Source organism: Humulus lupulus, chromosome 8 (genome assembly GCF_963169125.1).
Source record: "Humulus lupulus chromosome 8, drHumLupu1.1, whole genome shotgun sequence".
Lineage (NCBI taxonomy): Eukaryota > Viridiplantae > Streptophyta > Magnoliopsida > Rosales > Cannabaceae > Humulus > Humulus lupulus.
Genome location: NC_084800.1, coordinates 177,114,322 through 177,130,463, shown reverse-complemented (window position 1 = coordinate 177,130,463; position 16,142 = coordinate 177,114,322). Strand labels below are relative to the sequence as shown.

General features: G+C 32.8%; 1 protein-coding gene across 6 annotated transcripts; it reads right to left on the bottom strand.

Moving 5' to 3' along the window:
* Positions 1-412: 412 nt before the first annotated feature.
* LOC133798698 (uncharacterized) lies at positions 413-5,189 on the bottom strand. 6 transcript variants are annotated; one of them, XR_009875981.1, is made up of 13 exons: positions 4,944-5,189; positions 4,583-4,837; positions 4,443-4,508; positions 4,143-4,282; positions 3,341-3,467; positions 2,618-2,769; positions 2,181-2,316; positions 1,636-1,720; positions 1,323-1,561; positions 1,039-1,182; positions 784-918; positions 601-688; positions 413-507 (listed from the first exon to the last, which is right to left on the bottom strand). XR_009875981.1 is itself a non-coding variant. In XM_062237136.1 (11 exons), exons 1-10 carry the CDS (start codon positions 5,031-5,033, stop codon positions 1,039-1,041), a joined length of 1,434 nt encoding a protein of 477 aa, XP_062093120.1. In that variant the 5' UTR covers positions 5,034-5,189; the 3' UTR covers positions 413-918. The 6 variants fall into 6 exon arrangements, 1 of the variants encoding a protein (XP_062093120.1); XR_009875980.1 differs by having other exon boundaries at positions 601-685; XR_009875977.1 differs by having other exon boundaries at positions 601-918.
* Positions 5,190-16,142: the final 10,953 nt, after the last annotated feature.

The following is a 16,142-nucleotide window of genomic DNA, read 5'->3' as shown; positions in this document are numbered from 1 at the left end:
AAATTATTTTGAAGTCTTTTTCAACAATCGTAAATTATTCGAAATTACCTGAAAATTGGTGAGTATAACTACATCATACACCATCATATAAAAAATTTTGGTTATAATTTTTTCACGCACTAACAGTAGAAACGCTCCTACTGGTGGTGGGGACAAAAGGCATACCCCTATAGTAGAATTTTCCAATATTATATATTTATATAATGAATTGATCTCTAAATGAGATTTTCATACTATCTATCCCTTAATTGTTGAAAGAGGCTGATGCATGGTTGAATACTTGATATTAATGGTATAACTCTATAAGGATACTATGTATGTACTTCAGTGTTTTTATTTAAGCAATGCATTTTCTTTTAGATTATTTTCAGTATTTATCTTCAGATTTGTGACAAATTTCAATTAGCATGAGTTTCATAATTCAATTCCTCAGTTATACTATTGCTTTGCAACCCAAAAACAAAAGTACATATATTTGCCGACATTCCTTCAGCCTCCTCTCCTCTCCTGAAGATCAGAGTTTCATAAAAAAGTAGACATTCTAAAGCCAGTTTTGACCGCTTCAAAATTATGAGACCTGGTGGTACATGAGGATCATACCTGCAACGCGTATGGCTTGAGTAGCCACAACGTGGTTCACGTACTTGCCCCCACATCCTCCATTCAAACTTCTCGAGCCATTTGGCTACTTTGTTTTAACAAATCATAACATGGTCAGGGGTAGGGACAAAGTACCACATAAAATTCCTTTCATCCATTTAGCATAGCAACATAATATCATACCAGTACTTCTTTGATTGATTCATCAGCAAATTCTGGAAAAAGGTGTATCCTTGGTCCTATCAATTTGGTCATCAGAGTGTAGTTTCAATCACTTGCAGTATCATTCTCTCCTCCTAGATTGCTTACTTGTGTGTTCTGAAAAAGTAATATTTAGTAAGGGAAATAAATTATTTAAAAAATAAACTCATAAAAATGTCACCAGTACACTACCAACCAATAAATGTACCAAAATTAATAGTGGGGAAGAACTCTCACTCATTCGGTATGCTTTCTGCAACAATCCAACAATCTACTGATATCTGCATTAATTGTTTGATTTTCAGCTGCCATTTGATCGTTCTCTTTGGGCTCATCCTTTGATACAGTCCACAGATTTAAGATGTTGATCATCCTTCTAAGCTGTTGCAAAGTAAAGGGAACAAAACTACTTGATTTGATAAAAGATTTTAAAAAAATAGCTATTGGCAGTTTCTTAAAGCTACTAGTATGCTATAACCCCCCTTTGTACCATTGATACAGAAAATTTAGTCCAAGGATACAGCTGTAGTTCTAGCATTAGATTTTGAGCCATCTAGTTGGTAGTCAAGAAGATCATCTTCAATCAGATCAGATTTGCTTGCTAAAACAGAAACATATTCACATAGAGCTGACAAACTCATCTCGCTTTCTTGAACTTGGAGGAGTAACCCTGCCATGATGCTCCAAAGTGCACTTCGTGCTTCTAAATCATCCGAAGCAAAAGGAAATATATCGAGCAAACCCTGTAAAAAGTTCAAATCTAGATGCATCCAAAATGTTACTACTTGATCATAAAGAATTCTGTGTAATGGAAAAACAAAAAACCAAAAGTACCATTTGAAATCTCTGATGCTAAATCAGGTACATCTGATAGAATATTTGCAATTAAAACTGCAGCAGTGACGCAAGAGTTTGCGACCTACAGATAATAACATCATAAGATTAACATCTAGAATGACTCGATAGCTATCCAATACTGACTTGAAATCGAACAGTAATAATTGTAGAATGGTTGAATGAATATTTCATTTATCTTAAAGGAATATTTATAACCTATTATTGGAAAGTACACTACACAATTAATCCGTCAACTAATATTCTGATTCTATTCCTATCTAAATAAGGAACAAAATAATACAGAATATTACTGAATGTACACTATAATTGTAATTAATGCCAAAAAGCAGAAGTAGAATAAATAATGACAAGTAGTTTCAAGAACTTGTATAAGCAAACTAGTTCAGAATTCAGATTATTTAATTATCTTCAGAAAAACATTAAATCTGAACACTGGAAAATGAAACAGCACCTGCCTAAATTTTCTTAAACAAAAGTTACAATCGAATGATTATTGATTAGAGTTTCCATGACGGGTGTACCTCAGCTTTATCAGAAATTTTGACTAATTGGCAAACCAGTTGAAAAAGTTCCTTGCTTGAAGAGATCTCTTCAGAATGTCCATCAATGACAGATATAGCTTCAATTGCGCGTAGTGTTACATCAAGAATCGACAACCTGAAATTGCTTTAAAACCAACATTAGACAGGAGGAAACAAATCTCATTTTCCATCCAAAGAGATACATCCAAGCACATTTTGTCGCAGTAAAGCATAGAAAGCACTAAAAACCACAGATAACAGAAATTTACAGAGGATCAGAATTTCAATGGATAATAAAATATACAACCATATCTGGAAAAAAAAAAGGAAGCAACTTCAATAAAAACTTAGTTTACAGTTTCTTAATGAAATATTAAAACCCTAACTCATATTATCATCGACAGCCTTTCAAATAATCTAATTTAAAACAACTATACCTTTCAAGAACTTTCTCGTTCATTAGCTGACTGATCTCGCAAGCCAATAAACTCAGCAATGCGCTTGGTAAACCCATCTTAATTAAAGGTGGAAGAAGAATTTGCATGACTTCTTGCGAACTTTCAATGATGGCTAATAATAGTTCAACAGTCTGTAAGAGCAAAGCTTCATTAGTAGTTTGTAAGATGATTATCATTGCAATTTCAATTTACATAATGAAGAACTACTCTATGAGTGAATCCTAGAATAGATATGACTCAATGTTAAGGAAGTGACTGTCTGCCTAAAACGCTTAAGCCCTTTATCAATAAGCAGTGGCCACATATATGTTACTGGTAATCGGCCTATCAATTCAATCAACCAACCATGGACAAGTCGAGAACAAACTCCAAAATCCTTACAAGTAAAAAAAATTACCATACTTAATATAGTGACAAAACTGTTGCAACAATTTTGGAGTAAATTTCATTCATAATCCAATTAATCAACTGGAACTTAGCTAAATATAAATCCACATCACCGAATGACTGTTAGCATGGAGAAGTCCTAAACTACACAGTCCAACATACCCTTATTGTTTCAGAGAGCATATATTTACTTTCTGTAAACTAATTGGATAGCACATTATAACTAAAACAAAATTGCTAGGATCTCAGCTTTTACATGTACAAGTAAAAATATATTGCATTCTCACAAGCAAACACAAAAATTGAATTTGATACCTTTTCTACAAGTTGTAGATTTAAGCTATTTTCAGCAATCCATAAAATACGGCAAAGAACATGTTCAGACTGAATCGCTGCCGCCCAAGTACTACTCTCACTACTCCGGAGACCCAGACTAAACAACCTGTGGAGATTATCTGTATTAGAAGCATGAAACTAGTGGAACTAATGTCATTCTAGACCAAAAAGTATATATGTAACATTTCTTAACAATCCTACACAAAAGCACAAGACCGTGCTGGAGTCATTAGTACATTCACAGTTTCAGAGAAAAAAATATGACTAGAACTGAACATGAGAAGAACAGTGGAACCACAGTCAAGCAAGAGTGCAACATATTAGAACATTTGCCAAAACATGATACCATTTCCCTGGTGTTATGGAAAATACATAGAAAAGTATCGAAAGGAATGAATAAAAATTTGTTCAATACGACAATGGGCCAATTTGGTAGAGATTCTAAATAAGATTAAAGCTGTTATTCAATAAGCTATGGGTGAAAAAGTGTTGGGTAAACTTGTAAATTATGTATTATTTAAGATTTTTAGCTCAAGCTAAAGCCAAAAGCCAAAGTTGGCCCAGCCCAATTTTCGGATTATAGTAAGGTTAAGTCCTCAGCTTATACAAGTTATTAGGAGCAATTAGAAAGAAAGGATGCAAACCTGTTAAAAAAACAAGGTCTGCCAAAGAGAAAAAGATACCAGAATTCATAAGAGGAATTATGAATCTTACACAAATTGTTTAACCAACAACAGTGAAAAAAAAATGTAATATTTGAAAGAGAATAGCTGTCAATTACCGGCATGCTTCACATAGACATTGTGTGTCATCTAAAAATAATTGATTCACAATCAATTCAATCAATCCATTTGTACTGACTATAAGTCTCATAGGACCTTCATGGCAAGCAAGGTTTCCAATGATTCCAAGGCAAATTTCCTGGACCAACAAAAAGAAAATTATTGTAATGTGCATAAAAAGTATATTGATAGAATAGAAGATGAAAAGGTATCAGCATCCCAAATTGACAAAAGTACATAAAGTCTTTAAGCAATGTGTTAATAGGAATTTGAAGACATAAAAGGAAGCATATGGTTACAATGGCACGAGCAGACTGCTGAACCATGAGATTTGCTGAAAGCACTTGCAGCAGAAGGTTCTCCACCTACAAAATTATACATCAAATTAGAGAAACAATTTCAACAAAATGAATACATTTATAGCTACACAGATAGATACCATAAAGTCAGCATGTGTTTTATTAGCAGCAAGATCCCATAAGATGCAGCCATAGTCTTCCCAAGCCTGGTCTCCAACTCCGAGTGAGAGAGAATCATGATCATGATGATTATGGTGTTGTTGTTGTTGTTCCTGCTGCTGATCAAGCTCCATGCTCTCTTTTTGAGGCTGAGCCTGAGCCTGAGTAGTTGGTAACAGTTTCCGAATGAGAGAGATTACATAACTAGGATCCACTGTCGTGGAGACCTCGAATAGCTGCGCAAAAACAGCCAAAAAGAATCAAGAGAGGGAACGGCTGCAGTAGACATTGATGGTTCTCTTAATTCTCCATATATATATATATATATATATATATACATACCTCGTCGGGCGGAGGAGAAGGGTGATGCGATGGGGCCTCAGCCTGAACCTCTTCTTCTTGTAAATTCGTTGGGTTTTGGGGAACTGCCATTACTTCTCCGCCACCAACTCAGCTCACTCGCTACCTTTCCTCGCACAAGTTTTTTTATTTATTTATTTTCCACAGCAACTGTGGCTTGGCTTCAAGCTTCCAAAACGTAGTAATGTTATGATCATCTAATCTTACTTTGTCTTGTAATGCACAAGTTGCATTGATATGCTTAAAATATTCAATTTGTTTAGAGAAACCCCTCATGCTATTTTCTTGTACCAAAATATTAATGGGATAAAGGGTTTTTCGTACTAACACTTTTATCCATTTTTTAGGTCACTTATGTGTACAATACCAATTTAATTATGTTTATTGCTACAATTTAGTATCAATCCTACCTATTATATTTTAAATTAAAATATATGAAATCTAATATTAAATAACACAAATAACCATTATCATATTAGCTAATGTTGGTCACTATTATTATCTCTTAGCAATGCTCTAATTAAATTGTTATTTTGGTCAAATAATACTTTTGTAATTTTTTTTAATGAAAAAAGTACATTCCATCAATAAAAAAGTAACAAGTTCGCTAGACATGTAACCAATAGTAATGATAAGTCACCAAATAAAATAAATAAATGACTTTTTAATAAAATATTAACACTTTTGACCCAAATATAACGCACAAATAATTCTTCTTTCTTATTGAGCAATCACATCAGTAGTTGTAAACTATCAAAATCTGCAAAATATAAATAATAGGTAGTAAAAGAGTGCTCCAGCAGCTCCTTTATCCTCTATATCTTTTACTGGAAGGTATTGTACGAGCAGTCACAGCAGTAGTTGTAAACTATCAAAATCTGTAAAATATAAATAATATGTGGTAAAAGAGTGCTCCAGCAGCTCCTCTATCCTCTATATCTTTCATAGGAAAGTACTGTAAGAGCACTCCCAGCAGTCATTCACTCTATTTTTTAAATTACATCACTAAAACTCTACTTTCTCTATTTTACATCAAATTTTTACAACACAGTATATATCAATTTCTCTATTTTTTTCTTTATATCATTTAAATATTATATTTGTTAATATATTTTATTCATTTCAAATATTTTCTCCATTATCCAATAATAACCTCATATCTTTTAATATTTACAATATATACCTATATATAATATCATATAATTATAATATATTTTTAAATTAATTAAAATTTATAAAATAAACTAAAATAGAAAATAAAGCAAAAATAAAATATTTTCAAATTCACAAAATATGTTTAGATTATATGTTGTTCAAAATAAAGATACAACACTAGCTTAAACATATATAGTGAAATATAACATTCAAGCATTTAAGATTGACTATGCATTTCCCATAAATGTTCGATAAGATCCGTTTGAAGTTGAGAATGAAGTGCTTGATCTCGAATGTGATGATGGCATTGAACAAAGTTTAGAAATTCATTTGTATGCTCATGGGACATAGGTCCTTGGGGTATTTCATCGCTTTGTTTGTAAACAAAATCTTCTACTCGAAGATAAGTGTGTCGCTCGTCTTCTACAATCATATTATGCAAAATTATGCATGCCATCATAATCCCCTTTAGTGTTTGTTGATCATAAAATCGTGCAGGTCCGCGTACAATAGCAAATCGAGCTTGAAGCACTCCAAAAGCTCATTCTACATCTTTTCTTGTTGATTCTTAAGCTGCTGCAAAATGTTTCCTTTTATGACCTTGTGCAGCAGGAATTGTTTTGACAAACGTCAACCACGAAGGATATATACCATCAGCAAGATAATATCCCATTGAATAGTCATGTCCATTTATTGAGTAGTTGACCTTCGGAGTGTGTCCTTCAGTAAGCTCCTTAAAAACAGAAGAGTGTTCCAGGACATTAATATCATTATGAGATCCTGGTAATCCAAAAAATGCATGCCATATCCAGAGGTCGTATGATGCTACAGCTTCTAAAATTATCGTTGGCTCGTGAATGTGACCAAAATACATTCCTTTCCATGCACTTGGACAATTTTTCCATTACCAATGCATGCAATCAATACTTCCTAACATTCCAGGAAACCCACGACTTTCTCCATTAGTGAGCAATATAACAATATCATTTTCATTTGGTGATCTTAAGTATTCGTTGGAGAATATGCCAATGATAGCCTTAACAAATTTCTTCAAACACCCGGTTGCTGTATTTTTTGCAATCCTCAAGTATTCGTCTACAAAATCGCCAGATACTCCATAAGATAGTTGTAACGACCCAATTTCGCTAATAAGGCTTAAGGGCCTTGATTAGTGTGCCAGGAGGGCAGGTTGGGATTTATGTGTGATTTTATGAGTTAAATGCATGGTTATGATTTAAAGCATGTTATTTGGCTATTTTTTTAACTGAGATGCATGGCTATGTTTACTAGTATGCATGTAGGCCCGGATCGTGTTAGAAGGGCGTAATTGTAATTTTGGCCATGTTGGGCATAACTGTACTGATATGTGATAATTGTATTCTGTGAATTGTACCACGTGGGTGTGGTTGTATTATTGTGATGCACGTGCCGAGACGGTCCTAGAGAGCTAGTTAACTTAAGAGTCACAACGGGATTTCTATACCCGGCTCGGGAGGAGCCTAGGGGTATCTCGGGAATTTTATGGCTAAGTTGAGATTTAGCGGGTAATGGTTATTGGAGATTTAGTAACCTGGGTAACCATTAGTTACTGCTGTGGGTAACAAGTTTTAAGGTAAAAAGTGGTAGAAATGAAATAGAAATGAAATGACTTAAGTGTCCTTTGAGGTTTAGCTAAGGAGGATTAGTAGGAAAGGGTAAAATGGTCATTTGGCAAGGGTTATAGGCAATTCTCAGCTGGGTTTTTAGTGGGTCACGGTTTGGGCATTTGGGATATATGTTGGCTTTGCTAAAATGAAGAGGAGGAGAGTTAGGGCAAGGAAGAAAAGAAGAAGAAGAGGAAAATGGGCTGAAGTGGGAGCTTAGGAGGTGAATCAAGGGAGCTTGTTGGGTGGATTCTCCACTTGAGGTATGGATTTTATGAGCATTTAAGTTTGATTTCTGTTTTGAATTGTGAAATCTAGAGCTTGAGTTAGTGTGTTTGAGTTTTTGGTTTGAGATGCTGAAATTAGGAATCAAGGGGTGGATTCTTGAGTGTGTTGATGTTTTGGTCTTGTATCTAGTGCCTATAGGTTGTTAAGTTGTTCATATGAAGCTTGAAATTGGTTTTGGGGTTTGGGTATTGGTTTGGTATGATTTGGGAAGGTTTTAGCTCGGAGAAAACGCAGGAGAAAACCCAGAATTCTGGGTCTGCGATGGCGTGCCGCGACACAGGTTTTTCGTGCCGCGGCAAGGGAGCCCCTGTCTGATGGGTGCCGCGGCACAAGGCAAATTTCAGGTTGACATTTTTGGCAATTTTAGGCCTTTGCTCCGGGGGTTCGGAGGATGTCTCCGGGGTGTTGTTTTAAGGTTTTAGAGGTCCCGAGAGTGCGGGATTGGTCCCGGGAAGTGGTTTTGGGTTGATTAGTATTGAGGGATGTTTCTTGTGTGTTGTGACTAGGTTGTTGGTGAGGCTCGTGCTAGAGGACCGTGCTCGCGGCTTTAGTGCATCAGGAGGCTCGGAATTCAGGTAAGAAAACTATAACACCCGTAGGATAGGGCGTGGGCCCATAGTATGATTGCGGGGGCGCGGCCCTATATTGCATCACATGTTAGGGTGCAGACTTAAATGAATTAATATTTGATTGCATGTTGTTGTGTTATATTATATGTGTGATTATGATGAAATGAACGGCAAGGGCCGAGTACGGCGTAGGTCGAGGCGGCCGTGGGCCGAAAGTAACACCTAGCACATGGGATGTTATATTCAGGGTGGGACCCAAGGGATACATGAGTTATCCTCGCGGTGAGAACCGATACCCCAGGGCTTTGGTAAGGGTCCTGGGGCGGCATGGCTGTGTTTTGCTTAGTCTAATGATTGACTTGTTTATTTGTGGATTATCTGTTATGATAAACTGTATACATTGCATATGTTATGTTCTACATGAGTTTTCTTGCTGGGCTTCGGCTCACGGGTGCTCTGTGTTGCAGGTAGGGTAATGACTGAGTCAACCAACCATGAGTACGGAGAGCGTGAAGCGACGCGTACATGTTTGGCCTGCCCGACTGCTTTGGTTGGGGGTTTATTTGAAAATGGCTGTAATAATCTATGATTTTTATGATTTATCAACCGTGAACTCATTTTTAAGATGTAAATAGTTTTCAACCCTTATTTTGGGATCCCAATGTTTAATATTAGGAGTTTTATTGAAACAACGCATTTTTCTAATATTACAGCCTTAACTTTTAATTAGTCACACTTTCGTTTCAAAACCTCGGTTAGCGAGATCTTTGCACACTGATTTGTCTTAAAACTCACTAAGTAACGGCTCTAAGGAAGTAGGGCGTTACAATAATATTCTAATCGCATCAGTTATTTTGGCAAGGGAGGAATGACCAAGTCTTCCGGCAACATTTCTTCTTTGGACAAAATATGGTTCGTATGCTTTGACTTCATCTTTAATTCGCAAGACAAGATGACGTTTCATTCGAAATCTTCTACGAATTAAATACGGTGAATATGTAGGTGATTTAGGAAAATAATCTTGAAAAAGACGTTGGTGGCCCTCAAGCAAATCTCTTCGAATGGAGATACGTGATGTTGAGCCCCTTTTATTACCTTAACGTTCTTCTTTAATAACACAAATTAAATCTAAATCAAACTCCTCGTCAAATGATGAAGAGCCAAAGAACAACTCATAAGTTGGATCCATACAAACTATATAGAAGAAAGAAAAAAAAAAGTATTAGGCAACATATCAATAAATTATTTTGTGAAATCTATCTTTTACAATAAGTACTAGGCAACATATCAATAAATTTATGATAAGCAAGTGAGTAAAATATGAATGGAAAGAAAAGAAAAGAAAAAATAATATAAAATTTGGTAGAAAAAGGAATAATTTGCTAGTACTTTTAATGCAATAATTGTTTTGGTAGAAAATTGGTGGATATAGTCTATTCTTCACACTTCAATATCTTTGTATTATGATTTTTTGTAACCAAAGTTTGGTAATTTTATGGGCCATGTGTGAACAGACATCTCTTATCAGATAAAAAGGTTCCTGCAGTAGTTATGAAGATACACATTTTGTACATTGTTCTTAAGAATGATACAAAATAGTTGAATTAAGAAACAATATATAAAAGTTGAATTAAGAAACAATATATAGCATAGAACTACAAAAATGTTTTTGGTTTTCTATTCTCTCTATTTTTAGATTCTTGGTCGTGGAAAGTGATAAGGTTGATGACAATCCTTTATTTTCAATGATTTGGCCTTGTTGTATCAAAATTTGACACATTTCACTTTATCATTTCACTTTTTGACTTATGAAAACCTTATCACTTCAATATTTTCGACTTAATCATCTGCTAGGCTTATTCTCCTTATGTGTGAAACACTCACACAAAACCTTAGGTCCATATGAGTTCATACCCAATAGTTATGCTTACCCGATTGAGCGTATCGCACTTATGCTAAGCTTGTTTTGACTTTGCGTCAACAACACTGATTATGTATACCTCCCATCAAGACTTGATCTAATGGTTCTAAAACTATTTTTACTTCATCAATGATACCTTAATTATACCTCAATTATATGTAGTATATCTACTAATACTCAATTTTACACTGAAATACTAGTAATCGACATTGTACTATTTTTCACCGCTTAACATCTTTTGTCTTCTATATCTCACTTGATTTCATACCTTGTCCATATTTTTCATCATTTCTTATATCTTGAGCACATCAAACACCCATAAAAGATAACTCAAACACCAAAAGGTTAATAATATTGAACATACATATAGACAGCATATACACAACTTTTATACTTATACATGAAAGCACTTATAAGAATATGCATATGGTCAAATTATACATATTGTATGATATGTAATGCAATGCAATGCAATCATGTGATTATTTGCTATATTATATCAAAATAATGTGGGTGCTACACTGAATAATTGGTTAACTGTTTTATGGATCATTTGATTGTCATCATTGCTTATGCTATGCTATATGGTTTTCTTGCTAGGACTCGGGTCACGGGTGCTACATGGTGCAGGTAAAAGCAAGGGTAAGATGGATCAACCATGAGTTGGAGAGCTCTGGGGGCGAGGTGTACATTGTCAGCTGCTCGTCCGCCATAGCCGAGGGATTATACAGGGCCAGAAAACCTAAAACGAGTATTTTGCCATTAGAGTGGCCTATGCTTATATTTGATTTTTGGAAGTTTGTAAATTTGTCCTTTAACCCTGTTATTGGGATCCCATGTACTAAAATGTTATTTTAATGAAAATAATCTGTTTATGACCAAAATCTTTTAACCGTAACTTGATTATGACTTTAGGGTCACATTTTTCAACTAAACGACTTGATTAGCAAGTCTTGCACAATTATAAACACACGATGTAACGGTCTTGGTTATCCAGGGTGTTACACTTGAATTCATAGAACGCTCTATAACAAATATAGATACGCTATTAATTATCTATTGTTACAATCATAATTGTCACTCAATCCTCTATAGACGGTTTACAATTAGATGGGACTAAAATACCGTTTTACCCCTCATTGTATTTTATTATTAAAACACTTAGTTCCTTGTAAATGATATTTCAGTAAACTAATATTAATTACTGAAATGAGATCTCTATCATTTAGCACATTGAACCAAAGTAAAAGGAAACCATCATTTCACTTCTTCATCATAAGTTATAGATGTTCATATCTATGATTAACACACCCACTCAATTATACTACCGAGTTTCCAAGATATATGTATGGGCTAGTCCGTAGGGCAAGCTGGTAACGAACAAGTCAAAGAACTCAAATAATACAATCAGTTAGAATACTAACCACGCAGAATTGAGATTGAATTGACCTATGGTCAACTATATGATATGACTAGAATAAGTAATAACGGTATGTTTACTCATCCTATCAACTGTCAATATCGGTCCAGTCCGATGTAACAAATACATCTGATCTTATCTACTTTGCTAATGTTTTGGAAAGAACATAACACCACAATGTGTAAGTAGATCATATCGTAGATTGGCAAATTAGTGTAAATCTTATGCACTGACTAATCTTAGGACTAACTTATCTTGAACATATAATCATATTTATATTCCACTGTGATTACGTCACTATAAATATGATTAGCTATATGTTCGAGATTTAATAGAAGTTTATATTAAACAAATAATCATGAAAATAAAACATGTGAGCAAAGTGATTGACCAAATCAAAAAAATGATTTATATTCTCTTATTGATAATAAATGAGATTACAAAGAAATTGGATTTTAATTATGGCATAAAACTCCAACAGTGTGCAATACACACACAAGAGAAAGAGTGGAGAGGGGAGCTAATTTAGTGGGGCCGAGGTGCAAACAAATGAATTGACATTTGTATGTGACACATGTCGCGAGTTGGAGCATTGTCATCTCTTGGGCCTTACAGGCCTAGTTGGTACTATTTGGGCTTTGAAGTTACAGAAATACTAATTTTATGTTTTGGGTCTCAAAAATGTCATTTTCTTACTTTCTTTTTCAAATTTTGATTATTTTCTTATTCTTATTTTCTAAATTGTCAAAAATGTATTATTTCTCTAAAAAAAATAGTCATAAATTATATGAGAATTAAATATTTTTATATATAAATATTAATACATATTTATTATTATTATTTGGCATTTATTACTCTTAGTTGTTTTGGTTATATTCACTAAAACTATAAACGTTTACATTTAAGATATTTATTTATTGATAGTATATTTAAGATCTTAATAATTTAGGCTTAGTTTCTCACCATATTGTAGGCATAATTATTTTTATTTAATGTGGTTTATGACAGAACAAATAACGTCTATTTTTTTTTTCCATTGTACTGATTGTGACTTCATTATTATGGTTCTGTTTTAGCAAAGTTAACTAGTTTTAGATCTTTAAATTGAGTTTATCTCACTTTTTTAATCAATTTTGGAGTGAAGAGTCTCATCATATATCTTCCTTAGCAACACTTTTTACCTCCATACTTTTTTTATACATTTATTTAGTTCTTTCAAGTTTTATTTTCACCAATTATAGTCTATACTTTAATTAGGCACAATTAAAATTAGAGAATTTACATCTCCTATGGCTTTTTTTTCCCATTTGTTTATTTATATGGGATTTTTAATTTGTTATTGTTGGCTTTTTTTAATCTTTTTTTATATGTGGATTTTTCTTTCCCATCTAAATAAAACTCTTAGAAAATAAACCATAGTTATAAGTTAGTGACTTATTTAAGCTGTAATATGTTTAATGGTATGATTTATTGTTATATTTTTTTTTAAACACATGTTCAAATTATTTTTATATTTTTCACAATTTTTTATATTCAGTTTAAATTTTTAATTTAATCAATGAAGTTTTTTTTTTTTCTTTTTCCATCATTTTTTTAAATTACATGTTTTTCTCCTTGAAAAAGAAAATTCAAACATTTTATGTTGTTATTTTTCCTATTTGTTTTACCCATTTTCTTAAAAAAAAATTAATGTCATATTTCTACTAATTAAGCTACCATTATATTGCATAAGTACAAAAATGACCCAAATGTGTAATTATACCACAATATATTTGTTCTGTCAAATTCCATAATTTGTAATTATTCTCGAGGAAAATTTCTCAATCACCAAAGCATATTTTATAATGTAGACACAATTTAAATTGAAGTCTAATATTGTATGAGGAGCAACTTTATACTACATTTCCTCAAAAATAAATTATTTAATTGACATTACAAAAAAAATACTTGAGAAATATAATGAATTTGGACCTTTGGATAATGCAAAAAAATATTGGACTTTCATTTCACTGTATAGTGTTCAACTCCACCTTCATTCCATTTGCATAATACACACATAAATATAGGCATAAGCTTTAAGTAGAAACTTTATTACAAAGTTATTTTACTAATGAAAAAGAGACAGAGCATGACATAAAAATGTTAGATAAACTTAAGAATTTAATATTATGACACTCATTTGTATTATTATGTGTGTTACTTAACACTTGTGAGACAAACTAGTTAAACACAATATTAAAATCATTTAATTAATTGATGCTATTATTTTTATTGATTATCGTGTTACTGTAACTAGTTACATTTTTACACATTTTCACAGTGGTAACCAATAATAAAATTTCAAAGTTTTAGAGTGATAATGGGTTAGAAGTCTGGAACTAAAAAAAATCGTAGACTTATAACCGGTTACAACTCTTAAACAGAGAAACGTTGTAACTGGTTACAAGTTACAACTTTTTTCATTGTAACTAGTTACAATGACGTAATTTCAAGATTTTTTTTTTTAAAAAAATGACCATTTCATATTTAAATTCAATTAATAATCAATTGTTGGTCTCAATAATTTTAATATAATTGTAGAAATACTAATAATGATATTGGGTAATATAAAATTATTCAATGACAACATTTCTTAGGTTGAGAGTGATAACGAGTTATAAGTTTAGAACCAAAAGAAGAAAAAAAGTTTTTTGCAAACTTGCATATCTTTATTATTAGAGTCCGTAACACAAACAATATCAAAAAACCTCTAAAGTATAAAGTTTCAACTCCAATATTCCTCATAAGTATTGAAAAAAAATTAGGAACCTCGACCGATGAGTCTACAACAACAATTTTCAATTTTTTTTCTAAAAATGTTGTGGTGATAGTGTGTGTATGTGCAGTTTGCAACTAAATGACACCTTAAAAGACAAGTTTAAAATGAAAAGTTAAAATTAATAGATATGGAAAATCCCTCGAAATTAAGGGTACTTATTGAAAATCTTAGTTTAATTATAAGGTATATTTACATTACCCCTATGAGAAAAACCTAAGTTAACACTATAGTTAGAGATCTTTTGCCAATAAATATACTTAAATATAGTAATACAAAAAAAAAACTACTAAAATATAAATAATATAAATAAAATGGCTTTGTTGACCCTGATTTTGGTCAACTGACACGAAGTCAAAATACGCTTGACGTGGATGAATGCGTTGAAAAGAACGTGATGACGAAAATAATAAGAACACGATATTTTATAGTGGTTCGGCCCCAGGATCTGGTAATAACCTACGTCCACTTAGATTGTTATTGATGTGAGAATCAAATGAGTGATCAAAGAACTAGGGTTCAATGAGTTTCACTAACATTCGAAGAACAATACAATATCTCAAATAGAATTACTCTAGTCTCCAATAATTCGAAAGCCAAAAGTCCCTTCCTTGAGCTATCTTTCTCTATTTATAGGCTCAAGGGGGATTATATGAATTTGTTACAGATATTCTCTCCTAAATAATCGGATACTCAGGAGATTGTGGGAGTCAATTTCGGGATTCACAAAGATCTTTATAGAAATGTCATGAAGCATGCGGAACCTGCGACCAAGCTGGTCGCAGGTAAACTTCGGCTGCTTACTGCTTATAATTTGTCTTCTGGTCGATACCCTAGCAGAGTTCCTCTAAGTGTCAGCCACGTGTCCGAGAATCACTCGCCACGTCATCTACACCAGTTTTTTGGATAACAGGCTTTAATACATATTGGATAAAGAAAGATTAGGAATTTTAATTGAGTCTAATTAAAGTATATACTATAATTGGTGAAAATCAAAATCGAAAAAACTAAAAAAAAGTATGGAGGTAAAAGGTGTTGCTAAGGAAGATATATGATGAGACTCTTCACTCCAAAATTGATTAAAAAAAAGTGAGATAAACTCATTAAAAAGATCTAAAACTTGCTAACTTTGTTAAAACAGAACCATAATAATGAAGTCACAATCAATACAATGAAAAAAAAAATAGACGCTATTTATTTTGTCATAAACAACATTAAATAAAAATAATTATGCCTACAATATGGTGAGAAACTAAACCTAAACTATTAAGATCTTAAATGTACTATCAAAAAAACAAATATATTAAATGTAAAATGTTTATAGTCTTAGTGAATATAACTGAAACAACTAGGAGTAATAAATGCCAAAT